Genomic DNA, 26,405 nt, shown 5'->3' with positions numbered 1-26,405 from the left:
CAGCCAGTTAGGGTGGGCTGTTGGGTGTTTGGACCCAAACTTTAGCTCCACTATTCAATTGGTCAGTGGATCCAAATCCACAGTTCCCTTGAGCCATACTTTTCTGTGGGGCTTCCCCCTTGCTCACTTGCGTTTTCAACGCAGGCAAAATTGACATTTGGGCAACATGGTTTCATGGCTGCATGAAGATATCTTGATCTCCACTAGTCAATAAAATCACTTTGATCTCCCCTTGATAATCTGAATCGGTGATGCCCCCAAGTATCTGAATACCTTTGATGGCTAAAGCGGACTTTGGGGCTATCAAACCAAAGTAACCTGATGGAATATATACTCCCATACTAGTATCAATTACACAGATGCCTCAGGTATTCAGTCTATGCATTTGTAAAACTTGCAAATCTCATCTGGAGTTGCTTAATAAGGTGCCAAAGCTCTCTCCTTTATTTTCCAGTATGTGAAGGTCTCTGCTGCTGTTAATGGCTTTATTTGTAAATTAGGAGTAGTGACCCTCATTCAAGGGTTTCCATTTCCCCAGTGGGTCTGTTGTTCAATATATGTAGAGCTTCACACAAATGGTCTCTCCACGTGTTTGATTTGCCTCCCCCCTGTAGCAGCTTGGCTTTTGCCACAGAATCATGGACTCAGAGTGGTTTGGGTTGGAAAGGACCTTCAGAGATCATCCAGTCCAGACCCCTGCCATGGGGGCAGGTTACTCAAAGCCCTGTCCAACATTACACTGAACACTTCCAGTGATGGGGATCCAGTGAGTGGGAGCCAGATGTGTGGGACCAACAGGGGCTTCAGTTTGATGTTGGGGTGCTGGAAGTTTGTTGTTGGGGTGCTGGAAGTATTGGCTTCATGCCCCACTTCCTGAGTGGGCTCATGGTGCTCGCTATTCAATGAGGACTTTGGGTACATTGTGAGATCTCTTTGCCAATGATTTTGTCCCCAGGAGAGGGGTGCTGGATGGCAGTGCTCCAGGAGAGCAGGGGGTGACGGCAGGTGCATTTGGGATGGAAGCGTGGCTGTACCGTGTGAGGAAAGCTGTCATGTGTCCAGGGCTCACCCTGTGTAGGGCTTGGCTGGGGGCTTGACTGGAAGCTTCTCTTCAAGCAACTGCAGAACCTGCAAGCATGTGAAGGGACTGCTGTGGCAGATGGTGATGGCCAGATGACGTCCCCATCTCTTTTGGCTCTTATTTCTTACAATCCCAGTGTTAGGAGGTCGGACCATGGGTTCTCCCAGCACAGCCTCGAATTAAGCATAAATGAGAATTTCTCTGACAAAAGAGGGGTTTCAGAGTGTCTGCAAGTACCAGTGGAGTTAAACAGCAGTGGAGAACCTCCACATTGCTTATGAATGCTGATGGGAAGCAAAGTGGTGACGAGCTACGGTGTTGCAGCAGAAACACCCTAACCTGAGACCTTTGGGGTTTGAGAGGTGTTTAGTTTGCATTTGGCTGTGGGAATGGGGAGAACTATTGTGGTTTCAGGCAGGATGGCTGCAGAGGCTCCAGCCGGGCAGCGCTGGGTTTGGAGGCTTTCAGAGGAGAGTACACGGCCCTGGTGCTTCCCTTGTGGTGATATTTCTGTACCCATGGCCTTGCTGACCTGCCCACTGGTCCTGCTTCAGTTCCTGTGGGTCCACTGGGGAGAAATGCCATCTGGTGACAGGCAGCGTACACCTTGAGCTTGCTTTGAATGCCATCAGAGCCTGCTTAATAGGTTTAAGCTTCTTGCAGTCTCTTAGCACTGTTACTGAGCTCCCAGGCCCCACAGAGGTGGAGCATAACTGTATTTCCCTAACTGAGTTATCAGATTATTAGCAAAAAAATGCAAATAGAAGAGTTGCTTTGATTGCAAGTAAGAAAACGTGTCTGGGGAAGCATTCTGCTGTGAGCACCATGGGAAGCATTCTGCTGTGAGCACCCTGTGGCAGAAAATGAAGGGGCAGGCAAGGCCAAATAATTGTCAGGGAAAGAAGATAAAATGCAGCTGGGATGTGGCCTCCTCTGATTTCTGGCCTGGGGCTCTCCCGTGAATGATTTTTCTTCTTAATCGTGTGAAGCTGTAGCTGTTAGAAGCATTCACTGAGTCACTTCATGAGGGTACCTTCTTGTAGAAGAGCTCACAGTTAATGGATGATTAATTAGTTTTAAGGTAAATAATTAATAACTGGTGTAGGATCTAACTTGGCTTCTGATCTGTAAATACTGATGTCTGCACAGCTGAAGCGTGTGGGTCTGGGTAACTGAAGACCATCTTGTGTAGATACTATTTATTACTTGCCTCCAGCTCTTTGCAAACCATTTCTTTTACAGTTCTAATAAGAAGAGTAATCCATCATTCCTGGCTCAGATAACTGCCAGAGGTTGTCATGGCTGGTAATAGCACTTAGCTAGTAGTGGTTTTGACCTGGAAATCTACCGTAACTCTGCATGGGAAGGGAAGTACAGCTCATGTGCCACATACAAGCTTGGCACTGAGGAACAGAGGAGATGAAGACCTTCCTGGTGTCCCCGTACTGGTGGCAGTGCCCAGGGGCAGGCTATGGAAATAGGAGCAAGATGTGTGTGGTGCTGATGGTTGAACACTTGGTCATCAGCAAGAGAAGTCGTACAGCACAGAGGGGAGATGCAAAATGGCACCGAGATGTTGCGCCTTGTGTTGGAAGGGGGGTAAGCATCTCTGCTCTTGTTTTTTGAGCTCTCTCATGCTCCTGTTAGTGGGGCTGAACGGGGTTGCTTGGTTCTGAGTACAGCCATGTTGTGACAATATGGATGAGAAGACTCTTCCCCAGGATGAGGTGAAACCATTTATCCATGCCAAAGTGAAACCTCATATCCTGGAAAAGGTGAAAGCTGCGAGGAGAAGCGTGGGATGAGTGAGAATTCTGCTCATTTGTTAACTAGCATTATTCCACTTTTTCTCTGTGGTGAGGGATCTCTGTACCAGGTTCACTCTCTGCCTTAGAGAAGAGCACTGGTATTCTGTCTCTGTGGTAAAGCATGGTGGTCCCTAATTCAAACAGCCTGCTTCTGGAGGGCTTTGTATGTACCCAGTTGTCCTTAGAGCCCTCCATAGAGCCCTCTGTTTTCTCCCCAGTTAGAGGTGGAGGCCGTTAGGAGAGACGCATTGACCTGATAATCCCCTATAGCAGTTGCTACCCAGACCCAGGTGGGTAGTGTCTCTTCTCTCTGCCACTAAGTGCACTGGTGAGTCAGAGAGCTAGAAGGTTGTCCCATGGTGGATCCCATGGCAGTGTTCTGGGCGGTTGTTGGCAATATGTGCTACTGTCCCCACATAGGGGACCCACCCTGTGGATACCCTACCCATTTCCTGATCCTGTGTGAGACTGGTCAGATCAGAGATGTTCGTTTCAATGCCCTTGATGTTGTTTTAGTCTTGTTTTGATGGAAGCTATCTCCAAAGCAGCTGTTGAGCGGGAGTCTGAGGGCATGCACAACACTTCCTACAGCAAGGCGTCTTTGCTGGCATTCTCATAGCTGTCACCTCCTTGCTCCCAGTCTGAGCCTGTGGGAAGCCTTTTCCTCTTGGGTCTGCTCAGAAGTGGTGGGTACAAGTGTTGAAACTTCTTCCTGTGTCCCTGGAAGCAGAGCCATGAACAGGAACAGCTCCTGAGGAAAGTTTTAGTGGGAAGTTATCAAACGCTGACATGCCCACGTGCAGAGCCTGTGTGATTTCCAGCCTTTCCCATGTGTCACGACATCACTCATTCCATGCCTGTGGTTGATGCTTTTAATATTGCTCAGCTTTTCCTGCAGAATTGAAAGGTTTAGAGCTGGTTTAGTTTTTAAGAATGCTACTGAGCAGTTGGTCTGCGGCACTGGATGGGTTGTGTTGGGGGTTTCACGTTCACTGGTTTTATCTCCAGGTCTTACTTCCCACTTCAAAAAATGACTGCTCTTTAATGTCTCAGACTAAGTGCTGCCTGAACAGGTGTAATCATGAAAAAACTCAGCAGAAAGACCTCTACCTTGGATAAAAAACACCTGGGCGCAAGAAGGAGCCGACCCCTGGAGTCTCTGGAGCCCTGAGCTGCCCCTGGCAGCTCAGTGCACATTAGTGCTTGTTTAGAGCCAAGCAGCAGAGCTGGGCAGACAGTGCAGTTTGTTTCTGTGGTTACTTCAATTAATCAGGGGATAGGAAACCACAAGTTTCTCCTAAGAAGTTTCTGGGTCAAAAGCAGAGCAGGGGCAGACATGCTGGAAGTATTTTTCTGTGCTCCCTTTGCCTTTGGCTCGTTGGAAGAGCTCTGATGCTGCCTTGCTCTTCCCAGCTGCAGGTGCTGCTCTTCCCAGGTGGCCATTCTCTTTGAGTATTTTCCATTGAAGAAGCAAGGTTCTTTTCTAGCAGAAAGGTTCTGGGGAGACGTGGCAATGGTGAGACTTTGGAGGCAGCCTTTTTTTAAAGGAGGAACAGTGGAGAGACCCCAACCCTGAATCTGCTCTCTGAATGCAGGCAGTAAAGCCCTTTCATTGTGTGCTGGAGAACATCTTCCCTGTTGTACCTCAGCTTGGAGGGAGCTCTGGAGTGTCTGTGTCAGTTCTTTTCACCCCATATACTGTTTTTTTTGAGGAAAGACAATTCAAACCTCATGCTGAGTCCTAAATTTTGCTTAGGCCCTCCTGAGCAAAAGCATGTGGTGATGGTAGGAGATGACACTATGTGTGTGGCATCCTAAGCTGAGGGGTACTCTTTGCAAAGTGTTTGGAAATGATGGGTGTAGTAATGTTTTGTCCATTGAGAGCTTAAAGGTTTTGAATAATGAAGAAAAACCTGTCATGTCTATGTCTTTGTAATGCCCTTTTTGCTAAGCAGGTTGGGTGTGTGACAGAGAAGTTGGGAATTTTCTGTACAGGTCAAGGCTTTTAGAAGAATGCAGCTGAGTGACTCATATGTGTTCAATCCAAGTCAAAAATCAGGACACTTTTATGCAAGGCATGTTAACTTCTGTTGCAAATGCTACAGCTATAAGAAGTGCCTTATTCTTGGCATCCATCTGGATTCTTGCAGAGATGGTGCTTAGAGTGGGTAATGTGTGGATTATCTATCTCACCATGACCAAAAGGAATCTGGAGCTCCCAATCTGGAAGATAATTCTGTGCCTTGACAGTACTGCAAGGGCTTTTAATAGCTTATGGTGCTACAGGAAGGCAGCCTGGTGGGAAAGTGATTTGAAGAATGTAAGCAGAACATCACCCACCTTATTTTCCTCTGAGTTTTAAGAATATCCTGTTTAGCAGTTCCACTTCTGCAGTGGTGGAGCCACATCAAATGCAGCAGCTCTCCAGAATTAGCTGTGAAAGGATGTGTAATTTTGTCCTGGGTTCAGCAGTAGCAGTCATTTTTCTCCTTCTTGGTAGCTGGTGCAGTGCTGTGGTTTTGACTTTCGGCCTGGTAGCAGCGCTGATAACACCGATGGTTTTAGTTACTGCTCAGTAATGTTTAATCTGACCAAGGACTTTCTGAGTCTCCTGCTTTGCCAGGGAGGAGCGGAAGCCAGGAGGAAGCAGAGGCAGGACACCTGACCCAAACTAGGCAAAGAGGTATTCCATACCACAGCATGTCATGCCCACTATAGAAACTGGGGGCAGCTACCCAGAAGGGTTAAATCACTGCTTGGCCAGGCTGTGTATTGGTTGACAGGTGGTGAGCAGTTGTATTCTCTTCCCTTGTTATTTCCCTTATCATTATTATTGTTGGAAAAAAGCCTACAGCACCTGGGATTCCCAGGCGGTCTCCCATCCCAATTTTTGCTCTTAATTGCAAATAAAATGATTCATAGAATTATGGGATCCCAGATTGGTTTGGGTTGGAAGGGACCTTAAAGCTCCTCCAGCCCCAACCCCTGCCACTGCCACAGCCAGGGACACCTTCCACTGGAGCAGCTTGCTCCAAGCCCCTGTGTCCAACCTGCCCTTGAACACTGCCAGGGATGGGGCAGCCACAGCTTCTCTGAGCACCCTGTGCCAGCGCCTCAGCACCCTCACAGGGAAGAGCTTCTGCCTAAGAGCTCATCTCAGTCTCCCCTCTGGCAGGTTAAAGCCATTCCCCTTGGCTTGTTCCTACAGGCCCTTGTCCCTACAGGCCCTTGTCCCAAGCCCCTCTCCAGCTTTCCTGCAGCCCCTTCAGGCACTGGAGCTGCTCTAAGGTCTCCCCTTGAGGAGCCTTCTCTTGTCCAGGCTGACCCAGCCCAGCTCTCTCAGCCTGGCTCTAGAGCAGAGCTGCTCCTGCCCTTTGATGAAATACTGCTTTCGAGCCTCTGCTTCATTTAATTTTCTCTTGTACATCCCCATCTGGGAAATGTGGAAGTGCTGTTGGGACACAGAGTCAGTGCAGTGTTTGGAGGTGGAATCACAGCCCCCTTTTGTCTGCCCTGCCCATACTCAGCAAGGTGCTGTGTTGAGCTTAGGGAGGCAGTTGTCTGCCCGATTCTTGCTCAGATTTGCCTTTCCCAAGAAGAAAATGCCTTTGTTCCCTGCATGAACTGTCTGGCTGTCGACTGCTGCCTTACTTGCTAGCTGTCCTCCCAAGTGTGCAAGTGGATACAAGGACCTGGAGGTGTATTTGGCTGTTGGCTTATTGCTGTCCGTAGGAACCAGCTGAGATTTGTCCTTTTTCAGTATCTCTGTAGTTGCTTTTTAGGCTGGTTTTGTCATTAATCAAGTGTGCCTTTAAATCAGAGGTGAAGCAAGCACAGTTCTCTGTGCTGCCTCTGCAGGCTGGTGAATGGATTTCCCTCCAGCCTGCAAGCTCTTATTGAAACTACTGAATTGATGAGTGACCCCTGCATGAGACTCATTCATCCTTTTCCCCCAGTCTGACTCTGCTTCTTTAATCATCTGGTCCCTGTGTCCAGCTTGATGGCATGTGTGTGATACACCTGTACGTCCCTGCTTAATCCCTGCCTGCTCCATACTGCAGGCAATGCCAAGATACCCTCCTTGCTGCTTTTCCTTTATTGCACGTTTTGCTTTAGTTAAGACCTTCACCTCTCTTGACCCCAGCTTTACGTCGGAGCTGTGCTGGACCACCCCTCTGAAGCATGCTCAGCAGCAGTGCCCTTTGCACATCTGCAACAGCTGGAGTTTTCTGCTGTCTTTCCTGAGCCTCCCCTGCATTTGGTAAAGCTGGTGTACACTGAGAGTTAGAGTTAGGGTTTGGGCTTGGAGGGAAACACTGCTGTCCCTGCAAGAGCTGCAGTGGAACTGCAGTGTATGTTTTGATGCAAGTGCAGGACCTGTCTATGTGTTTGTGTGAAGCAGCCCCTGCCTGTGAATAATTTGGGTTCAGAGCCATGGGCCAGAAACGTAGGAAAGGATAACTTAGGAAGAAGGCAGTTAATGAGGAAAAGCCTCTGTTTATTAGGGTTTGGTGAGGAGGAGCAGGGTGCACCATGACTGTAGTGTACAGGGTGGGGGACACAGCTGTGTTTTGTGACCCAGCATACCCTGGCCATGGCCACAGACATTTAGAAGACACCCCAGTATGAGGTGTCTGTGCCCCTGTAACAGGGGAGACTGAGATGAGCTCTTAGGCAGAAGCTCTTCCCTGTGAGGGTGCTGAGGCGCTGGCACAGGGTGCCCAGAGAAGCTGTGGCTGCCCCATCCCTGGCAGTGTTCAAGGCCAGGTTGGACACAGGGGCTTGGAGCAAGCTGCTCCAGTGGAAGGTGTCCGTGCCCGTGGCAGTGGCAGGGGCTGGGGCTGGAGGAGCTTTAAGGTCCCTTCCAGCCCAAACCAATCTGTGAGTCTGTGATTTCCCTGAGGATTCCCCCTGGGAATATAAAACATGCTGTCTAAAAGGCAGAAATACCACCCTGCAGGGACAGGGATGTCTTTTCCTGGGCAAGCTGGGGAGGAGAAGGGCTCCTGTGGCCACATCGGGGTTGCTGAGGTCCCGGGGAGAATAAGTTCTGAGCTATGCTCTGGCATGAGGGCCTGCTCCTGCCAGTGGTGTGGCAGCAGGGACTGCCTGCGGATGCCTTCACTTGCACAGGAGTTAAATTTTAAAGAGGTTTTGTTTTAAGTATGCAAAGGGTTTGACAGGTAACAGTGCTTGGGCAGGGAGGTGCCGACAGCAGATGCTTGGGGCAAAGCATGTGAGCTGGCAGGGCGGAGCCCGCTGTCTTGCTGGGCAATTAGCTAAGAGCTAATAAGGGCAGTGCTGCGAATGCTGAAGGCAAATCCTGGCAAAGAAAGGAGTCTGGAGAGTGAAGTGGGAGGGGAGGGTGGAATCCAGCGTGGGGAGGGAGGGAACGTGCAAGGGAATCCGTAATTAAGTGAGACAGCCGAGGCCAGGGTAGTGAGGGGAGGCTGCAGAGATGAGGGGCCGGGAGGGAACGGGTGAGCTAAGGAGGAAATGTGCAGACCACTGCCAGACAGTGCACAGAACTGTCCCTATTTCCTGTGTGAGACCCGAGGAGGGTGAATGGGTACTTGGCAGTTGGTCCGTGCAATCCCAAACCTGCATCCATTCTATTTCCCCCTTCCTTTCTGAGCAGCCCGAATGCATCCTTGCGCTGTTTTGAGGTAATTTTGTAGGGTCTCTGTTGTTTTTTGTTCATTCAAACCGTGTCGTTTCATCTTTTTTGTTAAGTTGGTTTTCCTCCCTTCCTCCCACCGTTCCTAGTTTCTCAGGCTTTATTTCAAGCAGTCAGAGGTAACCTGCCCTTATCTGAGGAGCACGGAGCAAGGACAACGAGGGAAGGTGAGAGTGGTGAAGCAGGGAACAAGCACGGTTTGCTTTTAGGATTCCCTCTTCCTTCTCCATCAGAGGTTTCCCTCCAATGAATGAATGAGAGCCATGGAGAAGGCAGCTGGTGACAGGCGGGTGACGCCGTGCTGGGGAGGAGCGGGCGGCTGCAGTGAGCGTGCCGGGGAGCACGTCGGCACTGCCTGGCACGACGCAGCTCCCAGCCCTGAGCACGGCTCGGGCAGTGGGAGGCAGGAGGGGCTCACAGGCAGCGGTGCCTGCAGGGGCACAGGGGCCGTGGATGGGTTGGTGCTGGAGTGAGTGGGGTGGTGGTGGCAGGACGACTGGTCCCTTCCGACCCAAACCGTGCTGAGTCCGTGGCTCTATGAAAAGGATGCTTGAGAGAGCGCCCGTAGCTGTGAGGTGTTGTTTTCCCCTTTTTGACATTTTCCATACCTTTCCTGCTGCCCCTCCTGATGCTCTGTGACCTGGGCTGCTGCTAAAGCCTTCCAGTGACCAAAGCCCTTTGTTGATGAAATGCATTGTGATTACTGCTTGTGAGTTGCTGTTTACGGAGATGCAGCGGGCTGCTGTGCAGTGGGTAGCTCTTAGGGACCTTCCTGGTCTCCTTATGCCCAAAGGCATTTGCTCTGACACCTGACAGCTGCAGGTTGCAACAACTGCTTGACCTGGTCAGGGTGTTGCCCTGCCAAATCTTCTGGTGGAAGCTCCATCTGATGTTGGGAGCTATCAGGTGGCCACTGCCCTGCTCGGGGTCCAGGGTGAGGAGAATGGGGAAAGTCAGGGGTGAGGGGGACTGAGACCCACAACAGTGGAATAACCAGGCAGCCAGCCTGGGGATGGGCCGTGGGCAGCACATGTCATAGAACCATAGAATCCCCATTTTGTCTCAGCAGATAATGGGGAACTGAAGACAAGACAAAAAGTGAGAACCTTTGGTTCATGATGATCGAGATGACCATGACTTGCTCCTTTATATCATGTGTGCACACAATAAATTTAAAGCATTATATCCTCAATGCGTCCTTATGCATTTCTTACAACTTTTCTGTAACTCCTCCTTTTGGAGTTTTACTTGCCATTGGTATACATTCGTCTCCCGTTTTCCCATAGGTAGTGGGAAGGAAAAGAATATTTTCCCACTTTCTCCCAGTGGCACAGAAGCTAGAGATGGAAGTGGCAGGCAGCTGGAAAACCCAGCAAGCAGCAGCCCAAAGTATGGGCTGAATTGGTGTGAAACGCCTGCAAATGAAGGAGAATGGGAGAATAATGCAGAAAGGACAGAAACATAGGGGAAAGCACATGATGTATCTTATGATGGTTTAAATTCTTACATTCCAACAGTAATTCTGGTTGTTGCTAAACAGTCAGTACCAAAAATAGACACTGCTGGGTCCAGTCTGAAGTTATCAATCAGGAAGTTTTCCAAGAGCTGAGTAAGATGGTGCCTCAGTGTTCATTTCCAGCAAGTCTCCACATACTTTATGAGCATCAGGAGCTTGGGAGGTAGCACAGTGTTGGATTTTGAAAGGAGGAGATGGGGAATGAGCTGAGTAATTACTGATTAACCCAACGTTCCTTCTGGGGAAAATAATGGAGTATTTGAAGTGGAATTCAATTGAGAGAATGAAAGGAGGGTAATACAATTAATGCAGCCTGGTGGTGTAAAAATATCTTTACTTGGGACCTCTGGCTGCTGCGTGCCTGCAGGAGAGCCAGGTCAGCTTTGCTGCCTGTGAGCCCTGGCCCTGTCATCCCACTGCACCCTGCATCCCTCCTGCAGCTCCCCAGGGAGGTGCATGTGGCCCCAGGTGGGGTGGGAGCAGCCAGTTAAGGGGCAAGGTGTTGATGCAGGAAAGGTCCTGAGGGCATGGAGTGCCACCCTGGAGCTAACTGGGGTGGGTGGAGAGGCTTGAGGAGAGCCATGGGGGGGACAGGGAGGAAAGCAAGCTGTTCGCTCATCAGCCAGGTAAGTATTGCTCTTGGAGAGGTGGGGGCCCCGAAACCTTGTGAAAGATGCTGTGAGAGACCCGGGGCTGGAGGTCTCTGATGGAGATGGGCACATCTGCAGCGGGTGGGGACAGCCACTCAAAGCTGCTCATTCACGTACATTTTGAGGTCTCAGTTGGGTGCCCCTCGTGGAGGCAGCTCGCTGGTGGGCCATGGGGAGTTCCCAGGGCTGCTGGCTGCAGCCCAGCCGCTGCCCTCACCCACCCCACACCTACCAGGTCAGTTGTGTGGGAAGCTATGTGCCTTCATCAGGCCTATTGTTTGCTTTAAGCTGTGTTTTAGTAGGACCTTATTGCTGTGCAAAGAGAACTATGCTCTTCAGCTGGCGTTGTAAGTCAGGGTACATCATTATTGTTGAGAAATTAATTAAAAGGGATCCTCACCACCCCCCCCACCCCCGCCCCGCCCCGCTTTGAGCTATCACTGCTTGCTGTTTCCTGACAGCTTAGCAACCTCCTGCTGTAAGCTGGAGCACCAGCATGGCTGGGGATGCTGGAGGCAAGCTGCAGGTCCCACAAGGTTTGCTGCTGCATACGAACTGTTCCGTCTGTGGCTGTGATGGCAGGTGGTTCTGGGAGCCTGCTGCAGGCAGGACGGGCAGCAGATCTTGGGAGCTGTGTGGTTGCACAAGTTGGATTTGAGCTCACGTGAATGTGTCCAGGCAGGGTTACATGGCTCCCCTTCATCCCTAGCTCTTCCTGACCAACACTTGCTCTGAAAGGGAGGAACCGGGAGCAGGCACTGTGCTGCACCCTCTGTCTCCTCCGCCTTTTGCACAGGTTCATCACCAAAATGCTTTGTTACGAGTGAACTTTGATCCCCTCATTTGTGCCGATGGGGTTATATGCAGCCAACAAGTATGGCTGCAGGAGAAGCCGTTAGTGCACAGCACAGCTCTCCCTTCATCCTGAGGTTTGTTTCCCAGGAGGGTTTCTGGCTCTGGGGCCAGCCTGGAGCAGCAGGAGCAGCCAGAGGAGGACGGCTGTGGGATGAGAACACCCGAGGGGGAAGCTCAGCTGCTGCCCAGCTCAGCAACTGGCTGTGAAAGGGTTACTCCATTGCTGCAGAGCTCTCAGTGTCCAGCCACTGGACTTGTTCTCCATGTTTCTTGGTGACCACAGCAGCTCAGCACCTTTGCCCAACTGAACTGGCAGCTGTGAGGAGCACACTGGGTTCACAGGGTGTGTGAAACAGGATCCGTCACTGCTACTACAGAATGGTGTTTTGTAAGTGCAGTCCCACTGATGTTATCACCTTTTAATTACCTAAAAAGGTGTCACCTGCCTTCTTTAGGGACCTGAAAAGTCAAGAGGTACAATTTTAGTCTGATGCAAGTCACCTCCAAACGCAGCCGGGTGGTGCAGATGGTGTGTTTTAGTGAGCACTTTTAGTCCCAGAGGGTCTGTAAGAGCTTCTTAGACCCTTCCAGGCATCATCTCTGTTCTGCACCTGTGTAAAAACCTTGTAATGTCTTACGCTGGCATTGATCCCTGGCAGTGCCTCTCCTTGCTGCAGCTCCGGCAGGATTTGTCCCTCTTGCCACGCTGGAAGTTACAAATCCCAGGGCTGCTAGCACTCCATGATGGCATCGGATGTCTCTGTGCCCTCTCTTCTGGCAAAGGCAGATGGACAGCATCAGTGTGTCCTATTTCTGCAGCTCAGCAAGCAGCTGCAGCTCCTTGTGTTGCTTCTGTGTGGAAGAGACAATCCTGGCTCTGCTCATGGTTGCTCAGCTCTCTCCTGCCCACCCCTCTGTGTGCCCCCCTGTTCTGTCCCATTTTACCAAGCTTGAATAAATAAGTTGCAATGTCAGACTCTGAGCTCCATTTCCAGGAAGGTTCATCAGCCTTTGGGAACTGAAGGACTGCACAGAGGTCATTGATATCCCAAATCTGTTTTGGCAAATGGGACTTCAGCTGGAAAGTCCTCTGCAGGGCTGCTCTCCATCTATCCATCCGTCCCTCCCTTCGTCTCTCCTTTTGTCCCTCCCTCCGTCTATCCATCTGCTGATACGGGGGATTGTCCTGATCCAGGCGCAGGACCTTGCCCTTGGGCTGGTTGAACTTCACAAGGGTCACACAGACCCACTCCTCCAGCCTGCCCAGGTCCCTCTGATGCCACCCTTCCCTCCAGTGTCACCCACAGATTTGCTGAGGGTGCCCTCAGTTGTGCTGTCTGTGTTTTTGATGAAGATGCAAAATAGTATTGGTCAGAGTACGGACACCACTTGTTACTGGTTTTCACTTGCATATTGAGCCATTGACTGCAACAGTTTGGATGTGGCCATGCCACCAATTCCTTATCCATCTATAGATTATCCATGAAATCTGTATATCTCCAAATAAAAAGCAAGAGGATTGTGGAGGACCATATGAAGGGCCTTATAGAAGTCCAGGTAAATGGCATCAGTAGCTCTTCCCTTGTCCACTGTTGCAGTCACTCCATTATAGAAGAGCACCAGCTAAGGCATGACTTGCCCTTGGTGAAGTTATGTTGGCTGTCTCCCATCACCTCCCTGCCATCCATATATTTCAACATGTCTTCCAGGAGGAGATCATGCTCCATTATCTTACTGGGCTTGGAGGTGAGGCTGCCTGATCAGTAGTTCCCATCTTGGGGATGCAGCAGCCCTTCTAGCCAATCTCTTCCCTGATGATTTTAAGAAGAAGTTTGATTTTTAGTACTTTAAGGCCATAGAACACCATGGAAGATATCTCAATCCACACTGTATATTCCTAGGAAGGATTCCTTATGGTTTATTCCCAGAGACCAGATAGCTCGTGGGGCTGCCAGGTCTGTGCTTCCTCTTCGCATTCGCCTTCAGAAGGTAGCCTACATTGTGTAAACAGCCCCATCCATGGCAACCTGCGAGAGACGGAAGACAAGTTGTAAGGTTTATTTGTGTTACATTTCCTTTGAGGAGCTGTGGTCAGGACTTTCTTTCATTTTGAATTCAACGAGGTAACTTTGCCAAAAAGATCCCTCTTCCAGCTTTGCCAGGTAACTCAGTTATGAATGAGGTTGAAATAGTACTTCTCTGGAATATGTAGGTTGGTTGTTGGCAGTAAAGAATTGCAGGTCACGAATGGGTGGAAGTTCATTAATGTGAACAATAAGTGAGTGAGGAAGCTTTGACAGCCGAGAACTGTATTGAGCATGCAGAATCACTGTCACTGGGATGCTCAGACATGTTGCGGCAGGGGTGCATCTGTTGCTTCCCATTAACTGTGAAGGGTGAAGGTCTGATGCCTGCTGCTGCTGCCCTCCTGCTCTCTGCTGGGCAGTTTGGAGGCTTTTTCCTTCCTTCTTTATGGATAATGGTGAACATCAGTGATGAGCATTGGGCTGCAGGCGGGATTCTCCTCCCTGCCCTGAGGAGCATCCTGCATGGCAGCTCTGGGTGCCAGTTCCTTGTATTTGCCTCTTTTCTTGTTGCTTGAGAGAAACTTTTGGGAACTTGGAGAGATGTGGGAAGGTGACACAGGGGAGTTGGGTTTTCCTCCTTCCCAAGTAGCTGAGGCTGCGATGGAGCCGAGAGGTGTTACAAGCTTGGGCTGGGCGTTTGCAGGTGCCCATTTGCTGTTGGCGGGAGGAGGAGAAAGAGCTTCCACTGCTGCCTGTTCCCCTGTGTGCACCCCACCTCCCCTGTGCTTCCTGAGCTCCCCTCCAGGGCAGGTCACAGCCCAGGTCTCAGTCCCAGACCAAAACCTCCTCCCCACTCCCAGGAACCCCTGGGATGTGGCCACAGGCTCTGGTGACCATGGGAACATCCCTGCTCCTCTGCTGTGCTCGGTGCCAGCAGGAGTGGAGCAGACATCCCTTGTGGGCTGTGGGATATGGGGGCCTGGCCTCTTGACCATCACATCTTGCCCTTCAGCGCTGCTCTGCTCGCCGGGGTGACCGTAGCTGTGGTGATGTTGTGGTACTTGAGCTTCCTGTTGCTGAATGTTACTCGCCATGAACAGTTAAATAGATTTGAATGAGTCACTTAAACAGACGCTATGGAAGTGAAAATAATTGTCTGGGCAATCTGTGCTGCCAGGTCGCCAAGTAATCCTCGCACATCCCGTGACTCAAAGCCAGCCAGCAGTGTTTTCTCCTTGCTGCTCAGTTGGAAATATTTTGAGGAAAGGCAGCCGAGCTCCCTGTCCCGTGTCCCCTCCATCTGTCCACGTGGTCCTGTCCCCTTCCTGAGCAGCCAGCTTGGGGAGATTCTCACCTGTGCTCACCGCTTGCCCTGTGCATCCTCTGTGATGGTATCACTGAAGCAAATCCCTCAGCCCACATTGACAGGAAGAAGGGAAATGACATTGCAGTGAATTATGTGAAATTGTTTCTTAGGACCAAAGGTGGATATGGGTGGGAAGGGACCCTGGTGGTCCCTGGTCCAGTACCCTCCAGCAAGTCAGGTTACTCAGGCCTTCACCCCAGCCACATGCTAAGATGTCCCTAAGGATGGACAGCTCACATACTCCCTGGGTCCAGTATTTGACCTCGTTCATGATGACATTTTCTTTTCCTAACGTCTAATTTGAATTTTCCTTATCCCAGCTTGGCCCTTTGCTGGTTGTCCTGTCCCTATGCTCCTCCAGGCTTCGGCAAGGAGCTGAATCCTCCAAGGATTCCAGGAAGCTCCAGCTTCTCTCCATCCTCCTGCTGGGTAGTCATAGGCTGCAGTAGGAGCCCCTCTGGCTTTCCCCTTTGCCGGTGAACAAGCCTGGCTCTTGGCCTGACCCTGTGTTCATGGCAGCCTGTTGTCCCCCAGCACTCTTGGGTCTTTGCTTCCTTGTGAGCTGGCCCCAGCCTGTCTGGGTGCAGGCAGTTACTCAGCCTGGGCTGGTTTATTTCTTCATCAAACACAAGTTTTCCCAGGAATGGGGGGAAAAAATAAATAATTAGTCAAATGAGAACTCCAGCTGGGGATGAGCTCTTCCTTCCCTGCCTTTGTGCTTATTCTCTGGCTCATACGTAATTGTACCGCTTTCCCTGGAAAGGTGCTGTGTTGGCTTGCTCAGAATACCTGGAGCCTGGGGTGAAGGTATTGGCAGACGTGTTCCCTTTTTCCTTTTCACAATAGCATCGAAGCTCTTAGCTCTGAGTCAGAGATGAATGCAGCCATCCATCGGATGTGACCTTCACCCAGCAGGTTCCCATCATCATGATTTTCTCATTATGCCTGTGACTGGCAAGTGGGAGTGTATGGCACAGAGCTACCACAGCCACTGGTATGACTCAGATAATGTGCCTAGAGTCTATTAAACAAAGTCTATTTAATTAAGTAAGTGTTGATCTCATCAAAATCAAGAGGGAGCATTGGGGTAGCAGCTTCTCTAGAAATCACATTTGAATGACAGGTGGTTTGTATGTTCTTTTGTATATGGATCTTGAGATATTGCAGCCTGCTGGTGTCAAGGTTGAGTTTTGGGATTAGCTGGTACCATGGTTGGGGCACAGTTACATCCCTGGCAGGCCAGTTACAAGCCCATGGGTGAGTGCAGGGCATTTGGTGCCACCACCCAGGCTTTCTGCAGTGCACAGCATCACAGGCTGCACAGGCAGGGCACAGTTTGGTACCAGTGTGCTGAGCCATCTTCCAGTAGAGCAGGTTGCTCCAAGCCCCTGTGTCCAAGCTGGCCTTGAACACTGCCAGGGATGGGGCAGCCACAGCTTCTCTGGGCACCCTGTGCCAGTGCCTCAGCACCCTCATGATACCACATTTCTCCCCTATGTCCAACCTCCCACCACCCTTGTCCAGTTTAAGCCCATCGCCCCTTGTCCTGTCCCTGCAGGCCCTGCTCAAAAGTCTCCATCTTTCCTCTAAGCCCCCTTGAAGTCCTGAGCAGCCACAGGAAGGTCTCCCTGGAGCCGTCTCTTCTCTGGGCTGCACAACCCCAACTCCCTCCCCTTTCTCCACAGCAGAGCTGTCCCAGCCCTCGGGCCGTTTTGGTGGCTCCTCTGGACCCACCAGGTCCATGCATGTCTTGTGCTGGGGGCCCCTGAGCTGGATGCAGAGGAGGAGCATCCCCTGCCTCGACCTGCTGGTCATGCTGGTGGTGATGAGCCCAGGAGACACTTGGCTTTCTGGGCTGCAAGCGCACACTGCTGGACCATGTCCTGGTTGTCACCCAACAGTATCCCTGAGTCCTTCTCCACAGGGCAGAATGCCTCGCTGAGCAGAAGGTTTTTGGTCACTAGCAGTGGTTTTCATTTCACTGCAGGAACCATCACTGTGGGTTGTGTATCCATTCTCTTCCCCTTTCTGCAGCACACTGGGTACAGGGCAGGTTAGGGCTGTGCAGGCAGGTGGTCCTCCAGGAGGGCTTCCTGCCTCTCTCGTTGCCCAACCAGTCTGGTTATTTCCAGGCTCAGGACCATTAGGAGAGCCCAACAAGCGTGCTTGGGGTGGAAGTGCTCCCAGTCTGGAGCTGGGAGTGCTTGCAGTACTCGTCTCCAGATGTTAAGGGGCCAGGCAGCAGATTTTAGCAGTCTCCAAAACATCTGTGTTTCCTTTTTTCTCTTCAGAAACGAAGGAGGAGCTGGAAGAGCTGATGTCTGACATAAAGAAGACGGCAAACAAAGTACGCTCCAAGCTAAAGAGTGAGTATTTGTGACGCTGCTGTGGAGCTCTGCCCGCTGCCCTCCGCTGGGCAGGGGGTGCAGCAGGCAGGGAGCGCTGCTGCCCTGTGTCCTGCTCCATGCCTCCACTGCCCAGCACTCACCATTCATCCCCCGTGACCAGAAATGCCACGGGACCCTGGCTGTCATCTCAGCCCTGTACTAGCAGCACCTGGGGTGTGACACAGGTCAAGACCGTTTTGTGGTGGTTTGCTCTGGGTGGGAAAGGGCAGGTTACAGACCCACAGCCCTGCCCCATCTGTGTATTCTCTGGTGTCAGCTTGAGTTGGCGCTGGGAGCCGTTGCAGAGCGTGGGGAAGAGACATCTGCCATTACTTTGCCGGGATCTCCTGGGGATGGATGTCACTTTCTGTCCCCCTAGCATCCTCCAGCTGCTTTTATTTCCCTTTGTGATTTTGCCCCCTTGTGCCCCATTCACAAGATGGAGGTGAGGGAGTGGGGCTGTGAGCACTGGCAGGCGCTGGGCTCTTGCAGTGAGCAAACCCCCAGCATGGCCAAAGGTTGGTTTGCCAGGGCTGAACTGTTGAAGAGGTGCCGCTGGAGAATGTGCAAGCCTCCCAGAAGAGCTGGCCCTTCCCTGGTGAGCCATGTTGGCACAGGCAGCCTAGGCAGGTGCAGCACCAAGGGGTCCTACGCAGAGAGCCATGGTCCCTCTTCCCGGTGCAGCTCTGGCCAGTGTGCTGGCATGGGGCATGCTGTCCTGATGCCTGGGATTCTCACTGCCCCCACCCTGCTTCCTCCAGACCAACGTGACTGTCAGGCTGCTGGCGGCTGGGGCTGTGCTGCAGCACTCGGCCGAGCCCAAAAGCTCAAGATTAGATCCCAGGGAATGCAGGTGGTCGGTGAGAATGGTAGCATCTTCATGTAGGAGGCAGGTCATCCCAGCATAGCTCAGATTTGCCTTGGACATCAGCATGGGATTTGGTTGAGACTGTTGTAGGAGACCTGGCTGTGTCTGAAGGATCAGAGAGGAGTTGGTACTTCCCCCATGGGAGCAACATTCTCCCTAATCCCAGGGTGTCATGGGAGCCCTGCCGTCATGAAGAACTTAGATATGGCTAGATCTGTTTGCTACGTTTGTCACCACTGGCTTGGCCATGTCCCATATATATGGCAGAAGGTGACTTGTACCTCCATTGTCCCCTTGCTACCCTCTGTCCTCCTGACACATGCTCTCACATAGACTCAGGAAGGAATGCTCAGGGTCAGCTTACCCATTTCATAGACCAGGGGACCCCTTCCCATGGCCCGCAGCTCCACCTATACTGGGATCTCTCCCTGGTGTCCAGATAGAGACAGGGTTTAGCCCATGCGAAACAAAAATCCTTTTCCGTAGGTGTCATCCCATAGGTGTTTGTTCCGTGTTTTTTAGGGTGCTTTGGCAGCCTGAAGGATTGCAGGACAGGCTCCAATTCCTGTTATCCTTCTTCCAGAAAAGATTCACTGGTACCATTTGTACCTGGAGCGACAGATATTAGTCCTTGTGCTTTGTCCCAGATCATGGCCAGCATGATCAATGAAAGAAAACAGTCAGAACTGATCAAAACCACCATCTGCTGACAACAAATGAACTTCTTTAGGACAGACGTTGCTCATGCAGTGGCTCATTCTAATTACCGGCTTCTTGGGAAAATGTGAATTTATTAATGATCATAAATGCACAATGTTTGCTAATACTGTTCCTTGGGAACAGGGAGCAGTTTGTGACAAACGCGGAGGGAGACCAGTTGCTGACGGAATATGTTGGGCAGGCAGCAGGCAGTGTGCTCACAGGCAGGAGCGTGCACAGAGAAGTTCTGTGGCCATCAGGCTGTGTGAGACAAGGCCTTTCACATAAGCTGGAGGTCAGATGCTAGTTCCAAGAGGGAATTAGGAGGGAGTGCAGAATTTGTGCTGATGTTCTCCAGCCCTTCCCCAGAGCAAGCTGTGCTGCTGGACACCCTCTTCCAGCACCACAAAGGGTTCCCCAGGCCCACAGTCCTCCTCACAGTGCTGATGCTCTCCACAGGGTGCTGCTGTGGGGCCACCCACGCTAACCGGCACACAGCAGAAACAGATGCCCGCCGTGTGGTGGTGTCCCAAGCTCTACCTTGCCACTCTGGGTGGTGATGGGGAGATACTGGGCAGTTCCAGGGAATGGGGAGTCCCTGCTTCAGGTGAAACCTGCCCCGTACTGGGCTCATGGGACCCTGCTCCAGGGTGGAAGGTGTTGGGGACAGAGGGCTGTGGGAACCTGTGTTGGGAAGGTGTCAGCAGCCAAACTCAAGGGACACCACCAGCTCACACCTGGTGGTCTACATGGCACCATGCATCTCTGCATGCTGGGCCAGCCTGCTGATGGGAGCTTGCTGACAGGCTTTTGAAGTCCCTGAATTTCAGTTTTTGAATGAGTGTGTCCCAAGCTGGCCTCAAGGAGCAGGTTGGCACTGCCTTGCTCTGTGCTGGACCTCCTGCCCTGCCTCCCCCACCCTCTCCCTGCCCAAACCATGATGGGATGCAGAGCAGGGCACTGCTGCTGCCTGCTGTCATTTATGGGTTTTGGACAAGAGAAGAATTCATCTCACTTAGTTGCATTACCGGGCATAAAAGGGCAAAGCTATGCTTTGCTGCAGAGGACTGCGCAGCAAGGTGAAGCACGTTCTCATCATCCTGCTAGGTCCTGCCTGTGCAGGAATGGGCAGCTGGGACATCTTTTTAGGGTCCTTGGAGAAGTCTTGAGCTTTGGTATTTTGCAGAGACATTTTAGCTGTGATTCCTCCTCACGCCTAGCAGGGGGAGAACAGCACTCTATGGAATCAGCCAGCTTGGAAAAGACCTTTAAGATCATCAATCCAACCTTTACCCCAGCACTGCCAAGGCCACCACTAACCTGTATCACTGAGTGCCTCGTCTCCACAGTGTGTGAACGCTTGCAGGGATGGTGACTCCAGCACTGCCCTGGGCAGCCTGTTCCAATGCCTGAGCGCCCTCTGGGGAGGAAATTTGTCCCAATCTCCAGTCTAAACCTGCCCTGGTGCAGCTTGAGGCCGGTTCCTCTTGTCCCATCCCTTGTTCCCTGGGAGCAGAGCCCAGCCCCCTCCTGGCTTTATCCTCCTGTCAGGCAGTTGTAGGCACCGATAAGGTCCCTCCAGTTGTTTGTATATTGTAAAGTGTGGAGATCAGACCCAAGCATTCCATCAGTTTTGCATTTAAATCCTCGCTTACCAGCCTGGGGGATGAAGGTGCTGCCCTCCACAGCACCAAGCCTCAGCTGGTGGCCAGGCACTGAGTGCTTTGCAGTAATGGAATGGGGCTTTGCTGCCAGTCCAGGCTAAATTGCTGGCTAGGGTCAGGAGCTGGGGACTGCTCAGTGCCAGGTGCTCCTTGGTTCACAGGTATCAGTCTTGTACAGTCCCTTTGCCAAACAATCCATTTTCCTTCTCCAAACAGCATGAAATAACCTATGCTCTTCTACCCTGACCAGGTATTGAGCAGAGCATTGAACAAGAGGAAGGACTGAACAGGTCATCTGCTGACTTGCGGATAAGGAAAACTCAGGTCAGTCTCTGCCCTGTGGCACTGGGATGGGGAGGACAGGAAGCGGCTGGAGGTAGTTGAGGGGTCTTCAATGTAAAAAACTTCTTTCCACTGAGGGTGGCAGAGCCCTGGAACAGGCTCCCCAGGAGGGGCTGGAGTCTCCCTCTCGAGACATTCAAACCCCACCTGGATCTGTTCCTGTGTGACCTGCTCTGGGTGGCAGGGGGGTTGGACCAGGTGATCTCAAGAGGTCCCTTCCAACCCTAACAGTTCTGGTATTCTGTGATCCCAGAGGTGATGGGAGAGGAGGGCTTGGCTTTAGAGCAGTCAAGTTATGGTGTGCAAATACTGGGCAAAGGAATGCAGCATGTTGCCAAACAGGTGAGTGCAAAAGCCAGCCTGAAGGACCTGTGACATAAGTATGCAGAAAGGCAGCTGCGGAGGGGAGAGCAGTGTGCTTTGTCCTTGTGTGCAAGTCTGGATGTCTGCGTGGATGAACACACGGGTGGACTTCTTCACATCCACATTAAGCATCTCACTGAAGGTGGTTTTGACTGGAGCACATACACCCTCTGAAGTTCCAGCTTTGGGGGGAGAATGTTTGCCCTCAGTGTGTTCAGAAACCTGAAGTGTCTGTGTTTCTGGAAGGATGCTTGAGCAGTTCTTAAGTGAGCCCAAGGCTCACTGGTGCAGCTGGGTAACTCACCAAAAATTTCACTCTAGCCTTAAAAGAGGGGTGGCCTTTCAGAGAGCACTGTGCAGGCCTGCTGGGCTGAAGTTTTGTCTTGTGCCTCACCATGGAGGGTTGATGTGTGTAGTTTTTACTGCGGGTTGGCCAACCTGCGGGTGATCCCTTGGTGAGAGAGCACCCAGCAAGACAAGAGAGACCTGGGAATTGCTCCATCAGTGGAATCTGGCTCTGCATCACTGCAGGGCAGGCTACAGTGTCTTGTCCTTGCTGGTTCTACTGGAGGATGTGGATGAAAGCAAGGTGTCTCAGAGCAGAGCAGCAAGGCATTGTTCTGCAGCAAAGTGTTTTAGCAAACCATTAAACTGCTAAAGGTGACAGGAGCTGCCAGTGTAGCTCTTCAGCACCCAGGGGTGCTGATCTGGGCATGGGGCTGCGCTCTCGCAGAGGGTTTGTGCACAAATAAAGCTCAGTAACAATCCTATCTTCTTCAGGCTCTCTGCAGTGAAGTCAGAGGGATTTTGGCTTTTTCCGTTTATCTCCTTTTCAGTGTGGGAAGCCACTTGTGTTACCTGCCCTGGGCTGCAGTAGGTGCTGGATCATTACCACAGTGATGGTAAATGCTCACCTCTGCAGAGGCAGCTTCCAGCTTGGAGCCCAGCATCTTCCTGGCCCTGCACCAGAGGCTGTCACAGCTGAGCCTAAGTCTGTGGAGAACCAGTCCTCAACCTGTGGGGCGAGAGAAAGGCTTGTCCCAAAAACAAATGGGAAGGAGAATTGCTGGGGCACAGCAAAAGCAAACCAAAGGATGGTGCAACAGCACACAGCGAAGCAGCATCTCTGCATCTACCACTCTGGAGACGCTGCGGTGTGCTGACAGCAGTGCTGTGAAACCCCCACTGGGCTTTCTGCTCTGCCGAGTTCTCCACTGTGCCCTTCAGGAGCTGTTTGCCATCTCAAATGAAGGTGTTGAATGGCAGTGGCAAGGAGGGGAGAGCAGGGAGGTGGCAGTGGACGGCGGCTGTCCCATGGTGTACCCATGTTTCCCAGGGAAAGGTGTTACTTCTGCAGTGTCCGAGGAAACCAGGGGTGGTCACAGACTGGTGCTGTGTAGCCTAGGGCCGTATTTGAGCAGGGTTTATACCTGCTCCATGTTGAAACGCTGCAGTTGGGACATCATCCTGGCACGTAGGAGAGTGGGGTTCAGGGCTCTGCTCCACAAAGAGTCCCAGAGTGGTTTGGGTTGGAAGGGACTTTCGGAGATGATCCAGTTCCAGCCCCCTGCCATAGTTTTAGGCAGGGACACCTTCCACTAGAGCAGCTTGCTCCAAGCTCCTGTGTCCAGCCTGGCCTTGAACGCTGCCGGGGATGGGGCAGCCACAGCTCCTCTGGGCATCCTCTGCCAGTGCCTCAGCACCCTCGTGGTACCACATTTCTTCCCTCTGTCCAACCTCAGTCAACCGTCATTCAGTTTAAAACCATCACCCCTTGTCTTGTCCCTGTAGGCCCTGGTCAGAAGTCTTTCTTCATCTTTCCTGTAAGCTGCCTATATATATGTATATATATTGAACAGCTGCAGTGAGGTCCCCCAGAGCTGTCTCTTCTGACAGATGAACAGCCCAAGCCATGCACTATTCAGTCAAGGAAGTGGGAGATTTTCTTGTAATTTGGCTATTTCTGAGCATTTCTTTAGGCTCTGCAGGTAATGAGGGAGAGGAGCTCCTCTGCGCAGCAGTGGGAGCCACTGTGTTGGGAGGCTGAGGTGGGTGATTGAGAAAAATGACTGCTACTGCTGAACCCAGGACAGTGATGAAGCACACTGCTCCGCTTTGGGGCTTTGGCTTCCAGCCTGGGTGGTTTGGCTCTGGGCTCCTGCAGCTGCTCGTTCTCTCAGGAATGCTGACCCCTTGCTGGGACCCCATGACCAGTGGTTTGTGTGCCTGGTTTGCACACTCGTGCGCGGGATGGGATGGAGGCTGATGCTGAGCTGGGCACAAGAGCCGTGTTGTCTCAGGGTTCTGTTGCTGGCTTTGCCTGTCACCGCGCAGCGTGGGTTAGAGGGGCTGACAGCACTGTTCTGTGGGTCACCTGGACCCATGCACCGGCTGTAGCAAAACAGTGTGGAGTGAGGGAAACAGGGAAACAGTGTGGAGTGAGTTTGCATTAAGAAACAGTATATGGTACTGAATTGCCAGAGGTCCTATCTACTTTTAGGCGTGGAACTTGTCCATCATTCCCCAAAGTACACCCAAACAGGTAGATAGTACTTGCTGTCCAGTTTCTGCCAGGGCACAGCAAGGGCTGGTTGTTATTATGTTCTTAATTCATTACATTTAAACTACTCTGTTTGTCCCCATTTCACAGCAGCAGTTTGAATAAAGCACCCTGTCTTGTTCAGCTCACCAGCAGCAAAAGCGGGGGGAGGCAGGGGCTTTGGGGACACAGCTCTCAAGGGCATCCCCAGCCCAGAAACATTGCCAATGACGCAGGTTCCCAGGCGTCTCAGCAGTATTTACCATGTTTCTAGAATTCTCAAATCTTGAGTTCATAACAGAGCAAATAGCAGGAGGTTGGGTCCTTGTTACTTAGAACAGCTTTTGCTCTAGCTGCTGTTGTGCTTGGTTTATCTGACTGGTGTGGGGCTCAACCCTGAAACAGACACAAGTGTGGGAGCTCAGCGGTAGGATCTCTGCTGCTGCTGTGACCCGCAGTGGGCTCAGGAGGGAGGCTGGCATCCCCCGGCACCCCCACACGATGAGCACTTTAGAGATGTCTTTCTCTTCATTTGAAACCTTGAAGGCCAAGGTTCCGGGTTTCATTGGATGCTTTGTGGGGGTGTCAAAGCCCTGTGAGGGTATCCAGAGCTGTGTGAGCTCACTGGAAATCCAGCAATGGGCTGCTTTTCCCATGCTTGGGAAGTGAAGAGTTGCTGGACCCAGGTGCAACAACCCCATTTCCTAACTTCAGTTAACATTTTCTGTTTAGTGAGTTTCTTTCAAATGCAAGGTACGTTTTGGTATGCTTTTTATTTACCCTGACTATCCAGGTAGTTTTATTTAATGACTGAAAGCCATTTAAAATGCTTTTTCCTGCCCATTTTGCATGAAACTGTGTTCCTTCAAAAATCAAATGTATTTTTCAGACATGTGGGATGCCTGTGGGAGCATCAAATAACAATCTGACAAGAGAAACCCTAAATTAAATAACTTCTTAAGTAAAAGAGGCACGGTGGGGTATACTGATCAGCAGAAAGGGCTGTCATGTAACACCCAGGCTATATTTGGCTGCAGATAAACAATATGTTGATTCTCTTTAGCTTAATAAGAATGAACTGGATTTTAGGAAGACGATGTGGAGAAGGCAGAAGAAGAGTCGCTTGGGTGGCACCTCACGTGTTTGCTGGATTTCAAGCCATGATGCACAGGAGCTGTTTTAACCCTGCTTTGGGCCAGGCACCTCTTGAGCAGAGGCTGCCTGTGGAAGCTGGAGCTGCTGGGGGCTTTGTGTGAGGTTTGCCAGCATGGGAGCAATGCGATGAGCTGACTTTGAGTCTCTGCCGTAAAAACCAAGCTGCTGCTGGCTCAGAGTAACTGCAAAGCAAACACAAGGATATCTTCAAGAAGTCTCCAGTGCTGTCTCATGGAGAAGGGGCTGCTCTGGGTGTACTGACACCGGAATGCTCGTGTGCCCTGGGCATGTCTGGCGCTACAGAGATGCTGCACTGCACTGGTCTCCCTGATCCAGAGCTCTGCTGTGGAGAAAGGGGAGGGAGTTGGGGCTGTGCAGCCCAGAGAAGAGACGGCTCCAAGGAGACCTTCCTGTGGCTGCTCAGGACTTCAAGGGGGCTTAGAGGAAAGATGGAGACTTTTGAGCAGGGCCTACAGGGACAAGACAAGGGGCAATGGGTTTAAACTGTATGAGGGTGGGGTGAGGTTGGACACAGGGGAGAAACGTGGTACCATGAGGGTGCTGAGGCGCTGGCACAGGGTGCCCAGAGAAGCTGTGGCTGCCCCATCCCTGGCAGTGTTCAAGGCCAGCTTGGACACAGGGGCTTGGAGCAAGCTGCTCTAGTGGAAGGTGTCCCTGCCCGTGGCAGGGGGTTGGGACGGTCATCTCTGAAGGTCCCTTCCAATCCAAATGATTCTGTGAGTCCATGATCCTGTCATGAACACCCCTCATGCCCTGAGGAGCTGCTGCTTTGCAGCAGGAGAGCAGCCTGAGCCCTGTCTGTGCCCTGTGTGAGCTCACAGCTGCCGGTGAGGGCTGAGCTCTGCCATCTGTGCACTCACAGCTCTAATGAGCTGCACAGTGCCGGCATCCCCTTGGGTCATCACCCTCTCCACTCTCCCCCAGCAGTGGGAAGGGTCCACAGCCCGTTTCCAGCTACCATTACATGTTTTAGGATGACAGAACATCAGTGTCACAAAGGGTGGCTTTTGACACCCCCTTGCCAGCCCTTCCCGCTGGGACACCTGAGGGGACAGGAGCATGGTGCTTGGAATGCTGCTACCAGCAGCCATGGGGAGCAAGGAGCTTGGCATGATGTGAGGGCAGCCAGCACCAGCAGAGCTGCATGGCTGAGCCCCGTGTCCTACTGCTGGTGGTTCTTTGTGTTGTGCAAGTGTCATTGGTCAGAATGCAGCCCCCAGTGGTGGGATGGGTTTTTTTGCATCTTTGTAAACAGCCCAACCACTATCAAGAACAAGAAATGCATCCCTTTTTTGATTGCAAGGAAAACTACCTTCAAACAAAGCCTTCCACAGCCCTGAGGAGCAGTCCAAAGGCTTTAATGTTCCCACAAGCTGATCTAGTGGAA

General features: G+C 51.6%; 1 protein-coding gene across 2 annotated transcripts in view; it reads left to right on the top strand.

Moving 5' to 3' along the window:
• STX1A (syntaxin 1A) overlaps window positions 1-26,405 on the top strand; it is a 55,717-nt gene that overhangs the window by 20,021 nt on the left and 9,291 nt on the right. For both annotated transcript variants that reach the window (XR_008971854.1, XM_057406481.1), the window contains exons 4-5: window positions 17,272-17,346; window positions 20,849-20,922. Coding sequence is in view for 1 of the 2 variants with exons in the window: in XM_057406481.1 (XP_057262464.1) it covers window positions 17,272-17,346; window positions 20,849-20,922 (149 nt within the window). In the remaining variant the exon portion in view is untranslated. The remainder of the gene's footprint in view (window positions 1-17,271; window positions 17,347-20,848; window positions 20,923-26,405) is intronic.

The sequence above is a fragment of the Pezoporus wallicus genome, unplaced genomic scaffold (assembly GCF_028554395.1).
Source record: "Pezoporus wallicus isolate ANWC-B61680 ecotype Strahan unplaced genomic scaffold, APGP_CSIRO_Pwel_v1 contig_7963, whole genome shotgun sequence".
NCBI lineage: Eukaryota > Metazoa > Chordata > Aves > Psittaciformes > Psittacidae > Pezoporus > Pezoporus wallicus.
This window is presented reverse-complemented; position numbering and strand designations above follow the sequence as displayed.